Here is a 15,084-nt window from a genome sequence, read left to right as displayed (position 1 = left end):
CAAATTCCAGTGCTACTTACAAGATTTCAACTGAGAACTCCCCATCCAAATTTGGCAATAATACAGTTGTAAAATGGCAATGTTAACAAAACATTGGGCAATATCACCATCCACCCATACATACATAAATACAACAAAACATTGGGCAATATCACCATCCACCCATACATACAACAAAACATTGTGAAATATCACCATCCATCCATCCATACATACAACAAAACATTGTGCAATATCACCATCCATCCATACATACATACAACAAAACATTGTGCAAAATCACCATCCATCCATCCATACAACAAAACATTGTGCAATATCACCATCCATCCATACATACAACAAAACATTGTGCAATATCACCATCCATCCATCCATACATACAACAAAACATTGTGCAATATCACCATCCATCCATACATACAACAAAACATTGTGCAATATCACCATCCATCCACAAATACAACAAAACATTGTGCAATATCACCATCCATACATACAACAAAACATTGTGCAATATCACCATCCATACATACAACAAAACATTGTGCAATATCACCATCCATACATACAACAAAACATTGTGCAATATCACCATCCATACATACAACAAAACATTGTGCAATATCACCATCCATACATACAACAAAACATTGTGCAATATCACCATCCATCCACAAATACAACAAAACATTGTGCAATATCACCATCCATCCATACATACATACAACAAAACTTTGTGCAATATCACCATCCATCCATCCATACATACATACAACAAAACTTTGTGCAATATCACCATCCATCCATACATACAAAACTTTGTGCAATATCACCATCCATCCATCCATCCATCCATACATACATACAACAAAACTTTGTGCAATATCACCATCCATCCATCCATCCATACATACATACATACATACAACAAAACTTTGTGCAATATCACCATCCATCCATACATACAACAAAACATTTATCACCAAATGGTGGCCCAAAATTCAAGCCTTGCTTTCATCACATTAAAAAAAAAGAATTTACTTTTCAGGAAAGAACTTGAACCTTCGGCTCAATCTGGGTTACTGCAGATTTATTTCAAAATGGAAAATCAAAAAAATTTTTTTTTAATTTCATGGCAGCTTCTCTGAGTAACAAAACAGTATGATATACTAACCTAATCAAACATAAACATTTTTACTTTTAGTTTACTTTATAGATACATTTTACAGGCAAATCTAGTCATATATCGTGTACAAGAATATGTTTTAAACTCTTTACAGTGCCACCATCCCCACCCTCACCTACAGTGTTGCAATGAAGAAAAATAAAGTTAATAATCATAATCTTGTATATAACAGCTTTCTCGGATAGCTATGAAAGCATAGAAGAAATTTTTAAAAATAAAATAAATATGCATAAATTACACCTAACTCTCTCGAGTTAGCCATAAATAAAAATATGAATATCAAACAAATTTGTTCAATTTTTCATTTATATTCAGGAGAGTTAAATATCTAAAACCATTAAAATTTGGAATAATTAAATCGAATGCTGTTTTAAAAAATGAAATTTGCTACATGGTATCATTTGAAATAGATTGCCATTAAAATAGGCATACATTTGATTCTTATAAAGTTAACCACGACAATTCAGCTCCTCATGGAGAAGTTTGTTTGTTTTGTTTTTAAGGGTTTTACGGCGCTTGCAACACATTTAGGTTATATCAGCGCCAGTAAGAAGGAAGAAAATGGGATAGTAAAACATTCTAGAATTACAATTAAAGCATCCAAGAAAAAGTAAGACAAAGGGGAACTGGGAACAAATAGGGATCAGATGTAGATTCCAAGAGCATACCATCAATGTACTTAGAGATCACCAATAAGTCTCATACGGACACAAGCACGGCCCCCACTTAGAGGAACACACTCAAATGCTTACATAATAATTATAAGAAATATAATAATACATAACAGAGAGATGATTTACAAGGAAAAAAATATCATCTCCCAAAACAATAACTATGCATTTGACTGTTTCTCTCCCAGCCAGGATCCTGACCAGGGCCAGGACAAAACCAAGCAATCTCATTCCAGGACAAAGACAGAATGCAAGTTGGAAAACAGATATAGGGGGATATAAGACACAATAAGTACCTCCCTGCCCACTATGGGAGGTAGGAACCCCGCCCAGCTCATGGAGAAGAATTTTAACAATTCATCATTCCTACCATAAATATTTTGTCTTATGGCAAGGGCTATGACAAATGGTTTGTTTTCGTCATATCAAGTCAACTTGACAAGCTCTGGCAAGATTTAAATTATATCAAAATATTATAACTAAAAACTGATGCTCTGGGTATAAATTTCTTAATATTGATGTCCCTTTAATGTCGAAACATTACATAATAAGACATTTCAAAATAGCATCATACATGACTTTGTATAATTGATTATTGCGAAATCAAACAATCTGTACTAGGACAGTTAAAGGTTAATGATATGCTATCAGATATGATCAATCAACCACCAATTTTATCTGGGGAAAAAAAAATAATCAAAAAACAGTCTCAAAACAGAAAAAAAAATTACATGTCACTAATATTGAAAGAGGGAAGAAAAAAAGTAACATAAATAATAAACCATACAATTGAATCAAACTGAAGTATGTTTTTGTTTGTTTGTTTGTTTGTTTCTTTAGGTCTCTTCCAACACAATTGAGGTTATATGAGAGACCGCTGAAACAAAAAAAAAACAAGCAATCTAACAAAAATAGTACAAATGTCAATCAAAAGCATAACCTAAAGATATCATAAGCTAAATTATAAATAACCAAGAACAAACAGGCAGAAGATTTACAGAAAAAAAAATATCCCCTGTCAAAAATACAACCACAAACCAAAGAAGCAGGATAGGCTAGTAAAGAGAAGAAGAAACGACATCACTATCGGATCGTACACCCATGCGAACATCATAGGTATATGATTCAAGGGTGATGCTCCCATCCAACCACCCGCGAAGTATGTTTTTAAAAGAATTGAATCTTGTCTTCAATGGCACAATAGAATCATTTTGATTGATTTGTCAAAGTAGTTTAACTATAATATCATGGCAACTTATAACTGGCAGCATTTGGTGCTGTTTGCTGACATCAAATAGTATGATGAAATATATACTCATTATTCGAACAATTGTTATCATAAATTAAATAATAAAGAAGAGGGTAATTTGGCTGCTATAGGATTGTATCAGCTGCAATAAAAACAAATCTCTGTCATCATGGACTAGAGCTGCAGTACCTGGAGCCAGATTAAAAATCCTTTCAAATCAATGATTCAAAAGCATACCCCTGCATGGAAGGCCATGAAAATTGTTCAAAAAATTGTTTTATCAACATCACATTTAATTTGTTTATGAATGGTTTCTATTACCAAGCTCTTTACACTGGCTCACAACGCATATTGAACATTGAAGGATGATAAATTCAATCTAAGAATAAAATTCCAATGTTTTGCATACAGTCAACACAATTCCACAACAGTTTTGTTTGTTTTTAAGGGTGTTACGGCGCTTGCAACACATTTAGGTTATATTAGCGCCAGTAAAAAGGAAGAAAATGGGATAGTAAAAAGTTCTAGAATTACAAATAAAGCACCCAAGAAAAAGTAAGACATAGGGAAAATGGGAACAAATAGGGATCAGATGTAGATTCCAAGAGCATACCACCAATGTACTTAGTTTGAGATCACCTATAAGTCTCATCCGGACACAAGCACAAAATCCAACACAGAGGAATACACTCAAATGCTTACATTATACATTAAAAATATCAAATATAATAATACATAACAGAGAGATGATTTACAAGGAAAAAAATATCATCTCCCAAAACAATAATTATGCATTTGACTGTTTCCCTCCCAGCTAGGACTTCGGCCAGGGCCAAGACAAAACCAAGTAATCTCATTCCAAGACAAAGACAGAAAGCATGTTGGAAAAAAGATATAAGGGGACAGAAGACACAGTATGTACCTCCCTGCCCACTATGGGAGTGGAACCAGATTAAAAATCCTTTCAAATCAATGATTCAAAAGCATACCCCTGCATGGAAGGCCATGAAAATTGTTTAAAACATTGTTTTATCAACATCACATTTAATTTGTTTATGAATGGTTTCTATTACCAAGCTCTTTACACTGGCTCACAACGCATATTGAACATTGAAAGATGATAAATTCAATCTAAGAATTAAATTCCAATGTTTTGCATACAGTCAACACAATTCCACAACAGTTTTGTTTGTTTTTAAGGGTTTTACGGCGCTTGCAACACATTTAGGTTATATTAGCGCCAGTAAAAAGGAAGAAAATGGGATAGTAAAAAGTTCTAGAATTACATTTAAAGCACCCAAGAAAAAGTAAGACATAGGGGAACTGAGAACAAATAGGGATCAGATGTAGATTCCAAGAGCATACCATCAATGTACTTAGTTTGAAATCACCTACAAGTCTCATCCAGACACAAGCACAAAATCCAACAAAGAAGAACACACTCAAATGCTTACATTATACATTCAAAATAAAAATAATAATACATAACAGAGAGATGATTTACAAGGAAAAAAATATCATCTCCCAAAACAATAACTATGCATTTGACTGTTTCCCTCCCAGCTAGGACTCTGGCCAGGACAAAACCAAGTAATCTCATTCCAAGACAAAGACAGAAAGCATGTTGGAAAATAGATATAAGGGGATAGAAGACAGTGTGTACCTCCCTGCCCACTATGGGAGGTCAGTAACACCAACCAGATTCCACAACAGTGAGAGTTCCGAATCTTATATATTGTCGATCACATATAGAAGATGCAAGGTGTTTTGATTTCAGATAAATGCTGAAATTTGAAAGGAAAGACTTCATTTCAGCACATCATTTACTTCCATGTCTTTTAAATTGATTATCTTTTTATTAAAATTAGATAATATCTATCAATGGTCCAACAAAATTTGAGATACAAATTTCAACTGATAATTAGAAAATATTGGTGACTGCGGCAAACTTGCATACACTGAAAAAGATAACTTATTGAGAGAAAATTAATTTAACTCTCTCCTTATAGGCCAGTTTCAGAATTTTCCCCAAAACTTCACATTATCCACCCAACACAAAAATAGACTTTTCTTACTCAAACAGAAGATTAACAAATACATTTTATGCATTATATTGTTCAGCAAGATAATCTCTACAACACAGTGTCAAGTTTTTATGGCTATAAAAGACAAACTTTCTCTGAAGTTTATGAGAAACAAGAATAATCAGATGAGAAAGTTGTTGGTTGCATCGTAACGAATGTGACGATTTTCCTGTAGTTGGTAAGGAGAGGTTAAGGCTAAAACAAAACCAGATCGAAAGATTCCTCGGTCCTCATACAACATTGATCTCCCCTTTACACTTGCAGCAGTGGTAGGTGACGTTCTCATGCCTGACGTGTGGGTGAAACCGATTGAGGTGAGGATGGGGGTGGTGATCAATCTGGTGGTTGTGGCGTGGTGACAGTGTGGGACTCCTGGCCACCGGTAAGACACTGGAAGATCCTGACTGAAGGGAACCGGAGGGTTCTGATGGTCTGGACAATAGCTTAAAGAAAGATGGAGAAATGGAGAATTTAAGTAAGAGTGATGGAGAAATGGAGAATTTGGGTAAATGTGATGGAGAAATGGAGAATTTGAGTAAGAGTGATGAAGAAATGGAGAATTTGAGTAAGAGTGATGGAGAAATGAAGAATTTGAGTAAGAGTGACGGAGAAATGAAGAATTTGAATAAGAGTGAAGGAGAAATGGAGAATTTGAGTAAGAGTGATGGAGAAATGAAGAATTTGAGTAAGAGTGATGGAGAAATGAAGAATTTGAGTAAGAGTGATGGAGAAATGGAGAATTTTAGTAAGAGTGATGGAGAATTTGAGTAAGAATGATGGAGAAATGGAGAATTTGAGTAAGAGTGATGGAGAAATGGAGAATTTGAGTAAGAGTGATGGAGAAATGGAGAATTTGAGTAAGAGTGATGGAGAAATGGAAAATTTGAGTAAGAGTGATGGAGAAATGGAGAATTTGAGTAAGAGTGATGGAGAAATGAAGAATTTGAGTAAGAGTGATGGAGAAATGAAGAATTCGAGAAAGAGTGATGGAGAAATGGAGAATTTGAGTAAGAGTGATGGAGAAATGAAAAATTTGAGTAAGAGTGATGGAGAAATGAAAAATGTGAGTAAGAGTGATGGAGAAATGGAGGATTTGAGTAAGAGTGATGGAGGAATGAAGAATTTGAGTAAGAGTGATGGAGAAATGGAGAATTTGAGTAAGAGTGGCGGAGAAACGGAGAATTTGAGTAAGAGTGGTGGAGAAACGGAGAATTTGAGTAAGAGTGATGGAGAAATGGAGAATTTGAGTAAGAGTAATGGAGAAATGGAGAATTTGAGTAAGAGTGATGGAGAAATGGAGAATTTTAGTAAGAGTGATGGAGAAATGGAGAATTTGAGTAAGAGTGATGGAGAAATGGAGAAGTTGAGTAAGAGTGATGGAGAAATGGAGAATTTTAGTAAGAGTGATGGAGAAATGGAGAATTTTAGTAAGAGTGATGGAGAAATGAAGAATTTTAGTAAGAGTGATGGAGAAATGAAAAATTTTAGTAAGAGTGATGGAGGAGAAATGGAGAATTTTAGTAAGAGTGATGGAAAAATGAAGAATTTGACTAAGAGTGATGGAGAAATGAAGAATTTGAGTAAGAGTGATGGAGAAATGAAGAATTTGAGTAGATGATGGAGAAATGGAGAATTTGAGTAAGAGTGATGGAGAAATGGAGAATTTGAGTAAGAGTGATGGAGAAATGGAGAATTTGAGCAAGATTGACAGAGAAATGGAGAATTTGAGTAAGAGCGACGGAGAAATGGAGAATTTGAGTAAGTTTTTAAATTGTATAAATAAATATGAAAATAAGCAATTAATATTTATATAAAAAAACGTACCTTGCCAAAGATGTCAGCCTGATTGGCACGATTACCAGCAAGGATATGGGATACATGTGTACAATATGTTGAATGAAATATCATAGATCGAAAACGAAAGAGAAGAAGAAGAGGAAAAAGAAGAAGAAGAAGAAGAAGAAGAAGAAGAAGAAGAAGAAGAAGAAGAAGAAGAAGAAGAAGAAGAAGAGAAGAAGAAGGAAGAGAGAAGAAGAAGAAGAAGAAGAAGAAGAAGAAGAAGAAGAAGAAGAAGAAGAAGAAGAAGAAGAAGAAGAAGAAGAAGAAGAAGAAGAAGAAGAAGAAGAAGAAGAAGAAGAAGAAGAAGAAGAAGAAGAAGCAGAAAAAGAAGAAGAAGAAGAAGAAGAAGAAGAAGAAGAAGAAGAAGAAGAAGAAGAAGAAGAAGAAGAAGAAGAAGAAGAAGAAGAAGAAGAAGAAGAAGAAGAAGAAGAAGATGAAACTAAAGACCTATTATACCAAGAAAAAAATGTAAAACAAAAAAAAACAAAAAAAATTGTCTGACTTTTGACAGATTGTTATAGCTTCCATGCCTTCAAACTATTGATTGGTTTGTCCATTTATAATTTTCGTGACGCTATTTCAGCCCCAATGAGACAATTAAAGACTAATTTAAATAGATAACAGAAGTAGATTCCGAGAGCAAGCTTTTATTGAATTAAAAAGTTGCAGTCTGCTAACATTCCCACCAATCATCTACCTCTCTGAGTGAATCCAACTTTCTCCAATCAATGACAAGCAATGAAATCACTTGCGAAAAAACAAAGAGATGAACATATTTCAGGATAGACTCAAATCTATTAGGATTACAATTCGCAATCATGAATATCATAATGATGAATAAATAGGCCCATAAATTAAATGATCCTTTTAAGAACAACTAATATTGAATTCATTACTTAGAAAATTATTTTCTTTTTCAGAAGCTGATTTGTTGTTTTGCGAGCCATTTTTCATATCTCATTGAGCCAAACACAATGTGATGAGGTTCAAAATGATCTTGACTGGCATATTGACAGATTTTTATCTATGTATATTTGAGCTGTCACTCACCAAAAATACGAAAAAAATAACCCTGCTAAAGTTAAGAGAAGATTGATATAAGGATCAAACAAATTGCTTCTGAGGAGGTTTTGGTTAAAAGATAAAAAAAAAAAAAATCACTCTATAGATGTTACTGTTAGAACTGAATCACCACAAGATTGCTGTCTGATTGACGCAGACAGGCTTGGAACACAATAAGTCTTTAATCTCCCCTCCCCCCATAATCATATTTTGTGTAAAATGAGTACCCAGCCTTAAAAAGCATTGTCTCTGTCGAAAAAAAAAAAAGAAGTAATTTTGCCTCCTACATAATGACTGTTGCTGTCAGATTCAGATCCCTTGTAAAGCGTTTTGAGCACATTTGGTGGAAATTGCACCATATAAAAGCTCAAGTTAAGTTCAAGTTAGATGACTAAAGACATATATGAATGATTACAAAACAATACTATCGTGTTGTACAGCAAAATTATTGATAAACTACCCACCTCATGTGCATACTGCTCAGCCTTTGTCACAGATTCAGCCCAGGAGTCTAAATCTATCTCAATGTTGGAAGATTTTGCAACATGAGCTGGAAGCAACCTGAATCGTACGGCTTCCCCGAGCTGTTGACACGCCCTTGAAAGGTCGAGGACATTTGTGGAGGTCAATGTAGAGGAACGATGGGAGTTCAAAGGATCAAAGGCATCTTTCACGACCTGAAGAATTCTGTTTTCAGAAATAATAAAAAAAAAAATCATGTTTTGATATTAATCAACCAAAGCTCATAATTATTAAGATATTGTCATTCACAACCAACTTAACAATTTGGGATTAAAAAATAAATAAAAAAATAAAATGAAAAAAAAACAGAAAAGAAAAAGAAAAAGAAAAAAAAAACAAAGAAAAGAAAAGAAATTTATAAATTTTTTTTTTTTTTTTTTAAAATAAATAAATACCATTTGAACCCCTAACCTTTTAAAGAAACATGGGGAATATTAATTTATAATAAACATGAAAATATGAGAATTTAATATCTACTTATAATAACAACAATATAATCAATTTTCAATTGAAAAGTAATAACTCCCCAGTACTGACACTTCACGAAAACGTTGTGATTGAATTCAGCATAGGGCACATCCACCCATGACCTTTATAACAAGTTATACATGTTTCTCTTGGAAATAATGTAACATTTGATCATATCTTAAAGAATGCTGTTTCCAATAGTCTTAGCATTTCTGTATTAACTCACTCAATCATAGAAATTTTTTGCTACTTTTCAAAATTGGAAGAAATGTATTATTAGAAATGAGCATGTGCATAGATAGTTTTATTCAACTACCATTAACGTGTAAAAATGAAAAACATTAGCTTTGATACTACGCCTATAATTTGTCTCAGAAAAATGTAATCAATAGGGATGGGGTAAAAGTGACCCGGGTAAACTACGGATATAGAGCAGTAAAATTAGGTGCCCCAAACGTAAACAATAACAAGTTGCTAGTGATTTTCGTTAGGGACCGGAATAATTTACGCACAATATAGGTCTCCCAATTTTGTAGTTTGAGTTGTAGGCAGTATTGAAAATATGTTTACATAAAATCTAACAGTTGCAGAAATAATAATATAAGGCTAAATTATTCTGAAAACCAGGCTCCGAATAATTCTCGTCTTGTTCACACCAGCGCAATAATTTGCTCTGGTCTAAAAATAGATAGACTGTAACTTTTGATAAATTTTACCTTTTGTTCCATAAAATATCCATATCTAGACATTATTTGATGCATGATCGAGTATTTATGAATATGTGTTTCTTTTGCCACCTAACAGCCAAATTTTAAACGTTATTTTTTTCTATAATTTACATTGGAATGTGAGCTGTCAAGACAGGAACATGTGGTTTGCCATGTGCTTCTAGACCTTTGTTTACGTTTGGGGCACCTAATTTTACTGCTCTATAGTCGGTGTTAGGGTTGAGTGAGTTAAACCGAATTTCATAGGTGCTCAATTTGCAGAGAGTTGGGAGACTTAGATGGTGGCAAAGGGGAACCTCAAAACGTTGTTTCTCATAAACGTTACTCACTATAACCAATATTATTATAAATATATATATATATATATATATATAATATATATATATATATATATATATATATATATATATATATATATATATATATATATATATATTGTGATTACTTGAAAAGGCCAAAGGCCGAAACGTTGTTTATTTTGTGTTGTTCCCTTATTTATGAGTCAGACATACTCTCTTTATCTTTATCTCTATATGATACTTACTTGTAAGCTTCCAAGAGATTTGCTCTCAGTTCATGCCTCTCATTCAACATTTGTTGTAAGGCTTCCTGAGATTCATGCCACTGAAGGGAAAAGTAGGCCCTGGCATTGCCTAGCTCCTCTACCATCACCCTGGCAACCAATTAATAAACATAAAAAGAAGTTAGCATTTGTCTTTTTAAAGAAATTTCTTCAAACCTCTATGGCCTGGCAAATTTCACCTACATTTTGGTCAAAGTAAAGACATTCTCCTTGATTCTATAGATATCAATATTAAGTATGAATTCGAATTATGGTGACTTGATGTCTTTTGTTGGACTATCAAATATGAATACCAATGTTTAACAATTTTTCAGACCTTATCACACATATAAATAAAGTTCTTTTTCATTATTTCCCTCTGGATACAGTGTAACTGACCTCTCTATAACAACATTGTCAGGACCAGAAAAAAATGTGTTATACCAAGCATCCACACATGGGGGTGTTGGGAGAGAGAGTATGTATCAGAAATGCAACACTATGATGCGTCGACCATGAGGACAGTTAGCTTGCTTCCCTGATTTTTTTTATAAAGGGGAAAACTGAAACATCCATTTTATCTGTTTTCATATATTATATTGAAGCTTACATCCAATTTCACATTGTTATTTATTTCTTTGAGCTTCGAGCAGCAATATTTATATCATCCATTATATACTTGTACAACTGACCAACCATTACCTAGATGCCAAATATTTGGATCTCCACATATCCGCCTGGATGGACATCTTGTCTAGATTCTCATAATCTTCATTCATCTTCTTACTGAAGCCACCAATGTCCATGGACAACTGGACCCGATCCCTGTGAAATGAAATAGACACATTAACATTAACATCATGTATATTTTCTTTTAATTCACTATAATCTTTAAAAAATTTCCAAACTAATGCCAAATGTTTTTTGTTTGTTTGTTGCTTTAGGTCTCTTCCAACACAATTGAGGTTATATGAGAGACCGCTGAAACAAAAAAACAAGCAATCTAACAAAAATAGTACAAATGTAAATCAAAATCATAACCTAAAGATATCATAAGCTAAATTATAAATAACCAAGAACAAACAGGCAGAAGATTTACAGAAAAAAAAATATCCCCTGTCAAAAATACAATCACAAACCAAAGAAGCAGGATAGGCTAGTAAAGAGAAGAAGAAACGACATCACTATCGGATCGTACACCCATGCGAACATCATAGGTATATGATTCAAGGGTGATGCTCCCATCCAACCACCCGCTTATGCCAAATGATATACAAATTTAACTTAATAATAATTTACATGTTGAGAGTGAGGAATAAAACAAGAATTTACATAAAAAGGAATACAAAAACAAAACCCAACAAAACAAAAGTTTTTTCAAACTTTTGCCAAATATAAAGATCAATGATGAGTTTTTATGTTAGGATAATTCACAGACATAGACATGGAAAAGTAACATCAATTTTACACCATCATTTATGTCTTAGTAGAGTGGGAGAAGTTATACACATATATGAGGGGAGGGGAGGAAGAGAACTCACCATAATATTTCTATGAATAATTCAGAATAAAGGTATCGACTTCAGTCCAAAAAAAAAAGATAAGTTAATACATATTTCCTCAATTTTGATGGAAAAAGTCGGTGCTGTTAATAAAAATTTATTTCATGAAAAAGTGACGTCATATAAAAATAAAAGGAACAATTAATGAACTAAAAAATTCATGCTTACTGAGCAAGACGCTCCACTCTTTTTCCTAAATCATCCCCAACGGAAGCCACCAGTAGACGTTTTAGTTCAGAATTGACCTGTAGCTGAGCATCAAGCTCTTTTTTCAGCTTATCCCTCTCACTCTCAACCTCCACAAGACGTTTACTCAGCATTCCATGAGTCACTCCAGACAGCGCGGCAGCTGCTGCAGAGGTATCTATGACAGAAACGCTTTCCTCCTCTTTCTGCTCTTCTTCGTGATGTTGCAAAGACGTTGAAAGGTTTAGATTTTGTAAAACTGTTGTAGAGAACTGGGCAGGTGTTGAGGCTGAGGCTGATTCACGAATTGTAAGCGAACTCGGACCATTTGGTTCAGAAGTTGGGTCTATTGTCAATCTTTGATTGATTGGAGATTGGGGATTAAGTGACGAGTTTCTATCTCTAGATTCAACATTGATTGAACTGTAGGGTGAGTATGCTTGGTCGACGGATGACAACGAAGAAGACGATGATGATTTTGATTTTAAAGATGCCCCTACAACAGCTACTGGCTTACCACTGCCTTGGGGTGTCAAAGCATTCAATGACTTGTTTTGATTAGAATATAATTTTGAAGTTGAGGTTGAGTCAGTTAAAGGAGATACTATATTCATATTCCCTTTAGATAGAGAAGAATCCTGTCCTTTCGAAGTTTTTCCCAATTTTCTCTCTTCATGAGCAAGTTCATCTGGTTGTTTTGGAAGTTTTTTACCGACAAAGTTGTATTTAGGTTCGGCTTGGCATAGCAAAACAGTCCCACCAGGAGAATCTTTTCTCTTTGATTTTGAAGCCATTATTATATCTCACTGTTTAAAAAAAAAAGAAATGAAAAAACAAAGAATTAATATTTTTTTAAATGTCATATTATTATATGATTGTATAGTTATGATCAGTGGTGTCAAAATGACATGAGGACTAATACCAAATTGAAAACACATTCTAGTAGTATTCTCAACCCGCATACCGTGGGGAGGACGACACAATGTGGGGCAGAAGGTGGGAGTAGGAGTGATAAAGACCCAGGAAATGAGCTCAGAAGAAATTCTGTTTTGCCCATATCACACTGTCACTGACTCAGTTCATACCCCTACTTTGGACTGTAGAAGGATCAGATTATGGCATTTTAAAATTATTTATTTTTGTCCTGATTTTATTTGGACATTGTGTTATGTTGTTAGAAAACTTTTCATGTATAGACCACAGTTACTTTGACTGACTTTTGTTAGTTTAGATGAGTTTTAACTCTTTTCTCTTTATTTCTATCTGGACTTTCAACTGATCCATGATTTTGCCATTCTCCTCAAATAAAGCAGGTTTAGACTTAGACTTAGACTACCTACCTGTTGATAGTTACTACAAACTACAATCCTAATTTTGATTTGCATTAATTTTATCGCTGTGATTATCCCCAGACACCTGTCTGGGGATAATAAAAATTCGTTATCCCCAGACACCTGTCTGGGGATAACGAATTTTCATTATCCCTAGACGCATATTTGAAACTCCGCTCTTTTAAACAATTAACCACATTCCAGAATATGGAATGTTTCCAGATGCACATAGAAATAAAGAAGGTTAATAAAATATCTATAAAAACATAAAATTAACCAACATTAAAATCAGTTGTTACTACATATACACAATATGTGTCGACTTCGAAGTGGGTGTCATGGTCGTATGGTTTAGTCGTCTGCCCTTGAAGTTTGACCATAATCGACGTTGTGGGTTCGAATCCTGGTAACGTCACTTTTTTTTATTTTTTATTTTTTTTTTTTAATTCCGTCTTCTTTTTACAGAACATTGAGCGGGATAAATGTCCCATCCATCCTCCCCCCACCTCTTTTTTTTTATTATTAAACTCTCTCTCTCTCTCTCTCTCTCTCTCTCTCTTGTTTTTTTTTTAGTTTCTAGCAAATATATTCGTCCCCACTCCGATCTCAAATAATAATTAAAAAGCAAACAAACAGAAATATTCAGAGAGCGACCAAATGGTCAGATAGAGGAGAAAAAAAACAACAATTGTTTTAAAAATAAAAACAATTAAAGAAATTCATGCTCAGAAACGGAACATTTACATAAAGGTTTAGCAAACAAAAAACTCTAAGGTTTAGGTCAAAATATAAAAAAAAAAAGAAAAAGAGAGATTTTCCCTCGGAGCAGGGAATAGTGTTAATAATAATAATAATAATAATAATAATAATAATAATAATAATAATAATAATAATAATAATATTTGTTATTATTATTACTATTACCATCATAATCATTATTATATTATTATCAATAATATTATTATTTTTATTATTAATACTCTTATTATCATACTATTACTATTATTTTTATTATTATTATTATTATTATTATTATTATTATTATTATTATTATTATTATTATTATTATTATTATTACCATTTGACCAAAACAAAAAAAAAACAATAATAGATCTAGAGCAAATTAAATAATGAAATAATATTATCGGAGAAATAAAAAATTCAACTGATTAAAAAAACTCTTGCTCGGAACTCGGAACAAAAGTGAAAACAATGAAAATCAATTGGGAAGAAAGAAAGAAAAAGTAAAAAAAAAAAAATGTGCGTGGGGGGGGGGGGGGGGGGGGAGGGGCGGCGGTCGCGACTGGTTCGAATCTGTGCAGTTAAAAGGAGTAAAATGAAAGGTGGCCTAACCCACTGAGCTGCCTATCCACACCGCTATTGGAATATCTTAAATTCATATATGAGCTAAACATATTTCCACCATTTTTTGCTTCCTTGTTTTGGTAGTTATTTTCATCTCTGATTCGAATAAATATATGTTGTTGGATCTAGTTTTGTGGACGTGTGATACTAATTTGTATTGTCTTGTGCGAAGGAGACAGGAAAATAACAGGTGTCGGTTTTGGGCTTTGGGGCGAACAACACCATGGCCTAGGAATTCGTCCGCGAAATAAAAATTATTCCCGGTC

The 15,084-nt window shown here is 33.5% G+C and overlaps 1 protein-coding gene across 1 annotated transcript in view; it reads right to left on the bottom strand.

Moving 5' to 3' along the window:
• Positions 1 to 1,120: 1,120 nt before the first annotated feature.
• Positions 1,121 to 15,084, bottom strand: part of LOC144981046 (golgin-45-like) — a 15,110-nt gene continuing 1,146 nt past the window's right edge. The window contains exons 2-6 of the mRNA XM_078929134.1: positions 12,105 to 12,928; positions 11,077 to 11,199; positions 10,357 to 10,485; positions 8,559 to 8,781; positions 1,121 to 5,636 (exon numbers count right to left, since the gene is read on the bottom strand). Of these exons, the coding sequence (XP_078785260.1) occupies positions 5,424 to 5,636; positions 8,559 to 8,781; positions 10,357 to 10,485; positions 11,077 to 11,199; positions 12,105 to 12,916 (1,500 nt within the window). The 5' untranslated portion in view covers positions 12,917 to 12,928 and the 3' untranslated portion in view covers positions 1,121 to 5,423. The remainder of the gene's footprint in view (positions 5,637 to 8,558; positions 8,782 to 10,356; positions 10,486 to 11,076; positions 11,200 to 12,104; positions 12,929 to 15,084) is intronic.

The sequence above is a fragment of the Berghia stephanieae genome, chromosome 10 (assembly GCF_034508935.2).
Source record: "Berghia stephanieae isolate SIO BIC M18660-M18661 chromosome 10, UCSD_Bste_1.3, whole genome shotgun sequence".
Classification (NCBI taxonomy): Eukaryota; Metazoa; Mollusca; class Gastropoda; order Nudibranchia; family Aeolidiidae; genus Berghia; species Berghia stephanieae.
The sequence above is the reverse complement of the archived record's forward strand: the minus strand, read 5'-3'. Positions and strand labels throughout refer to the sequence as shown.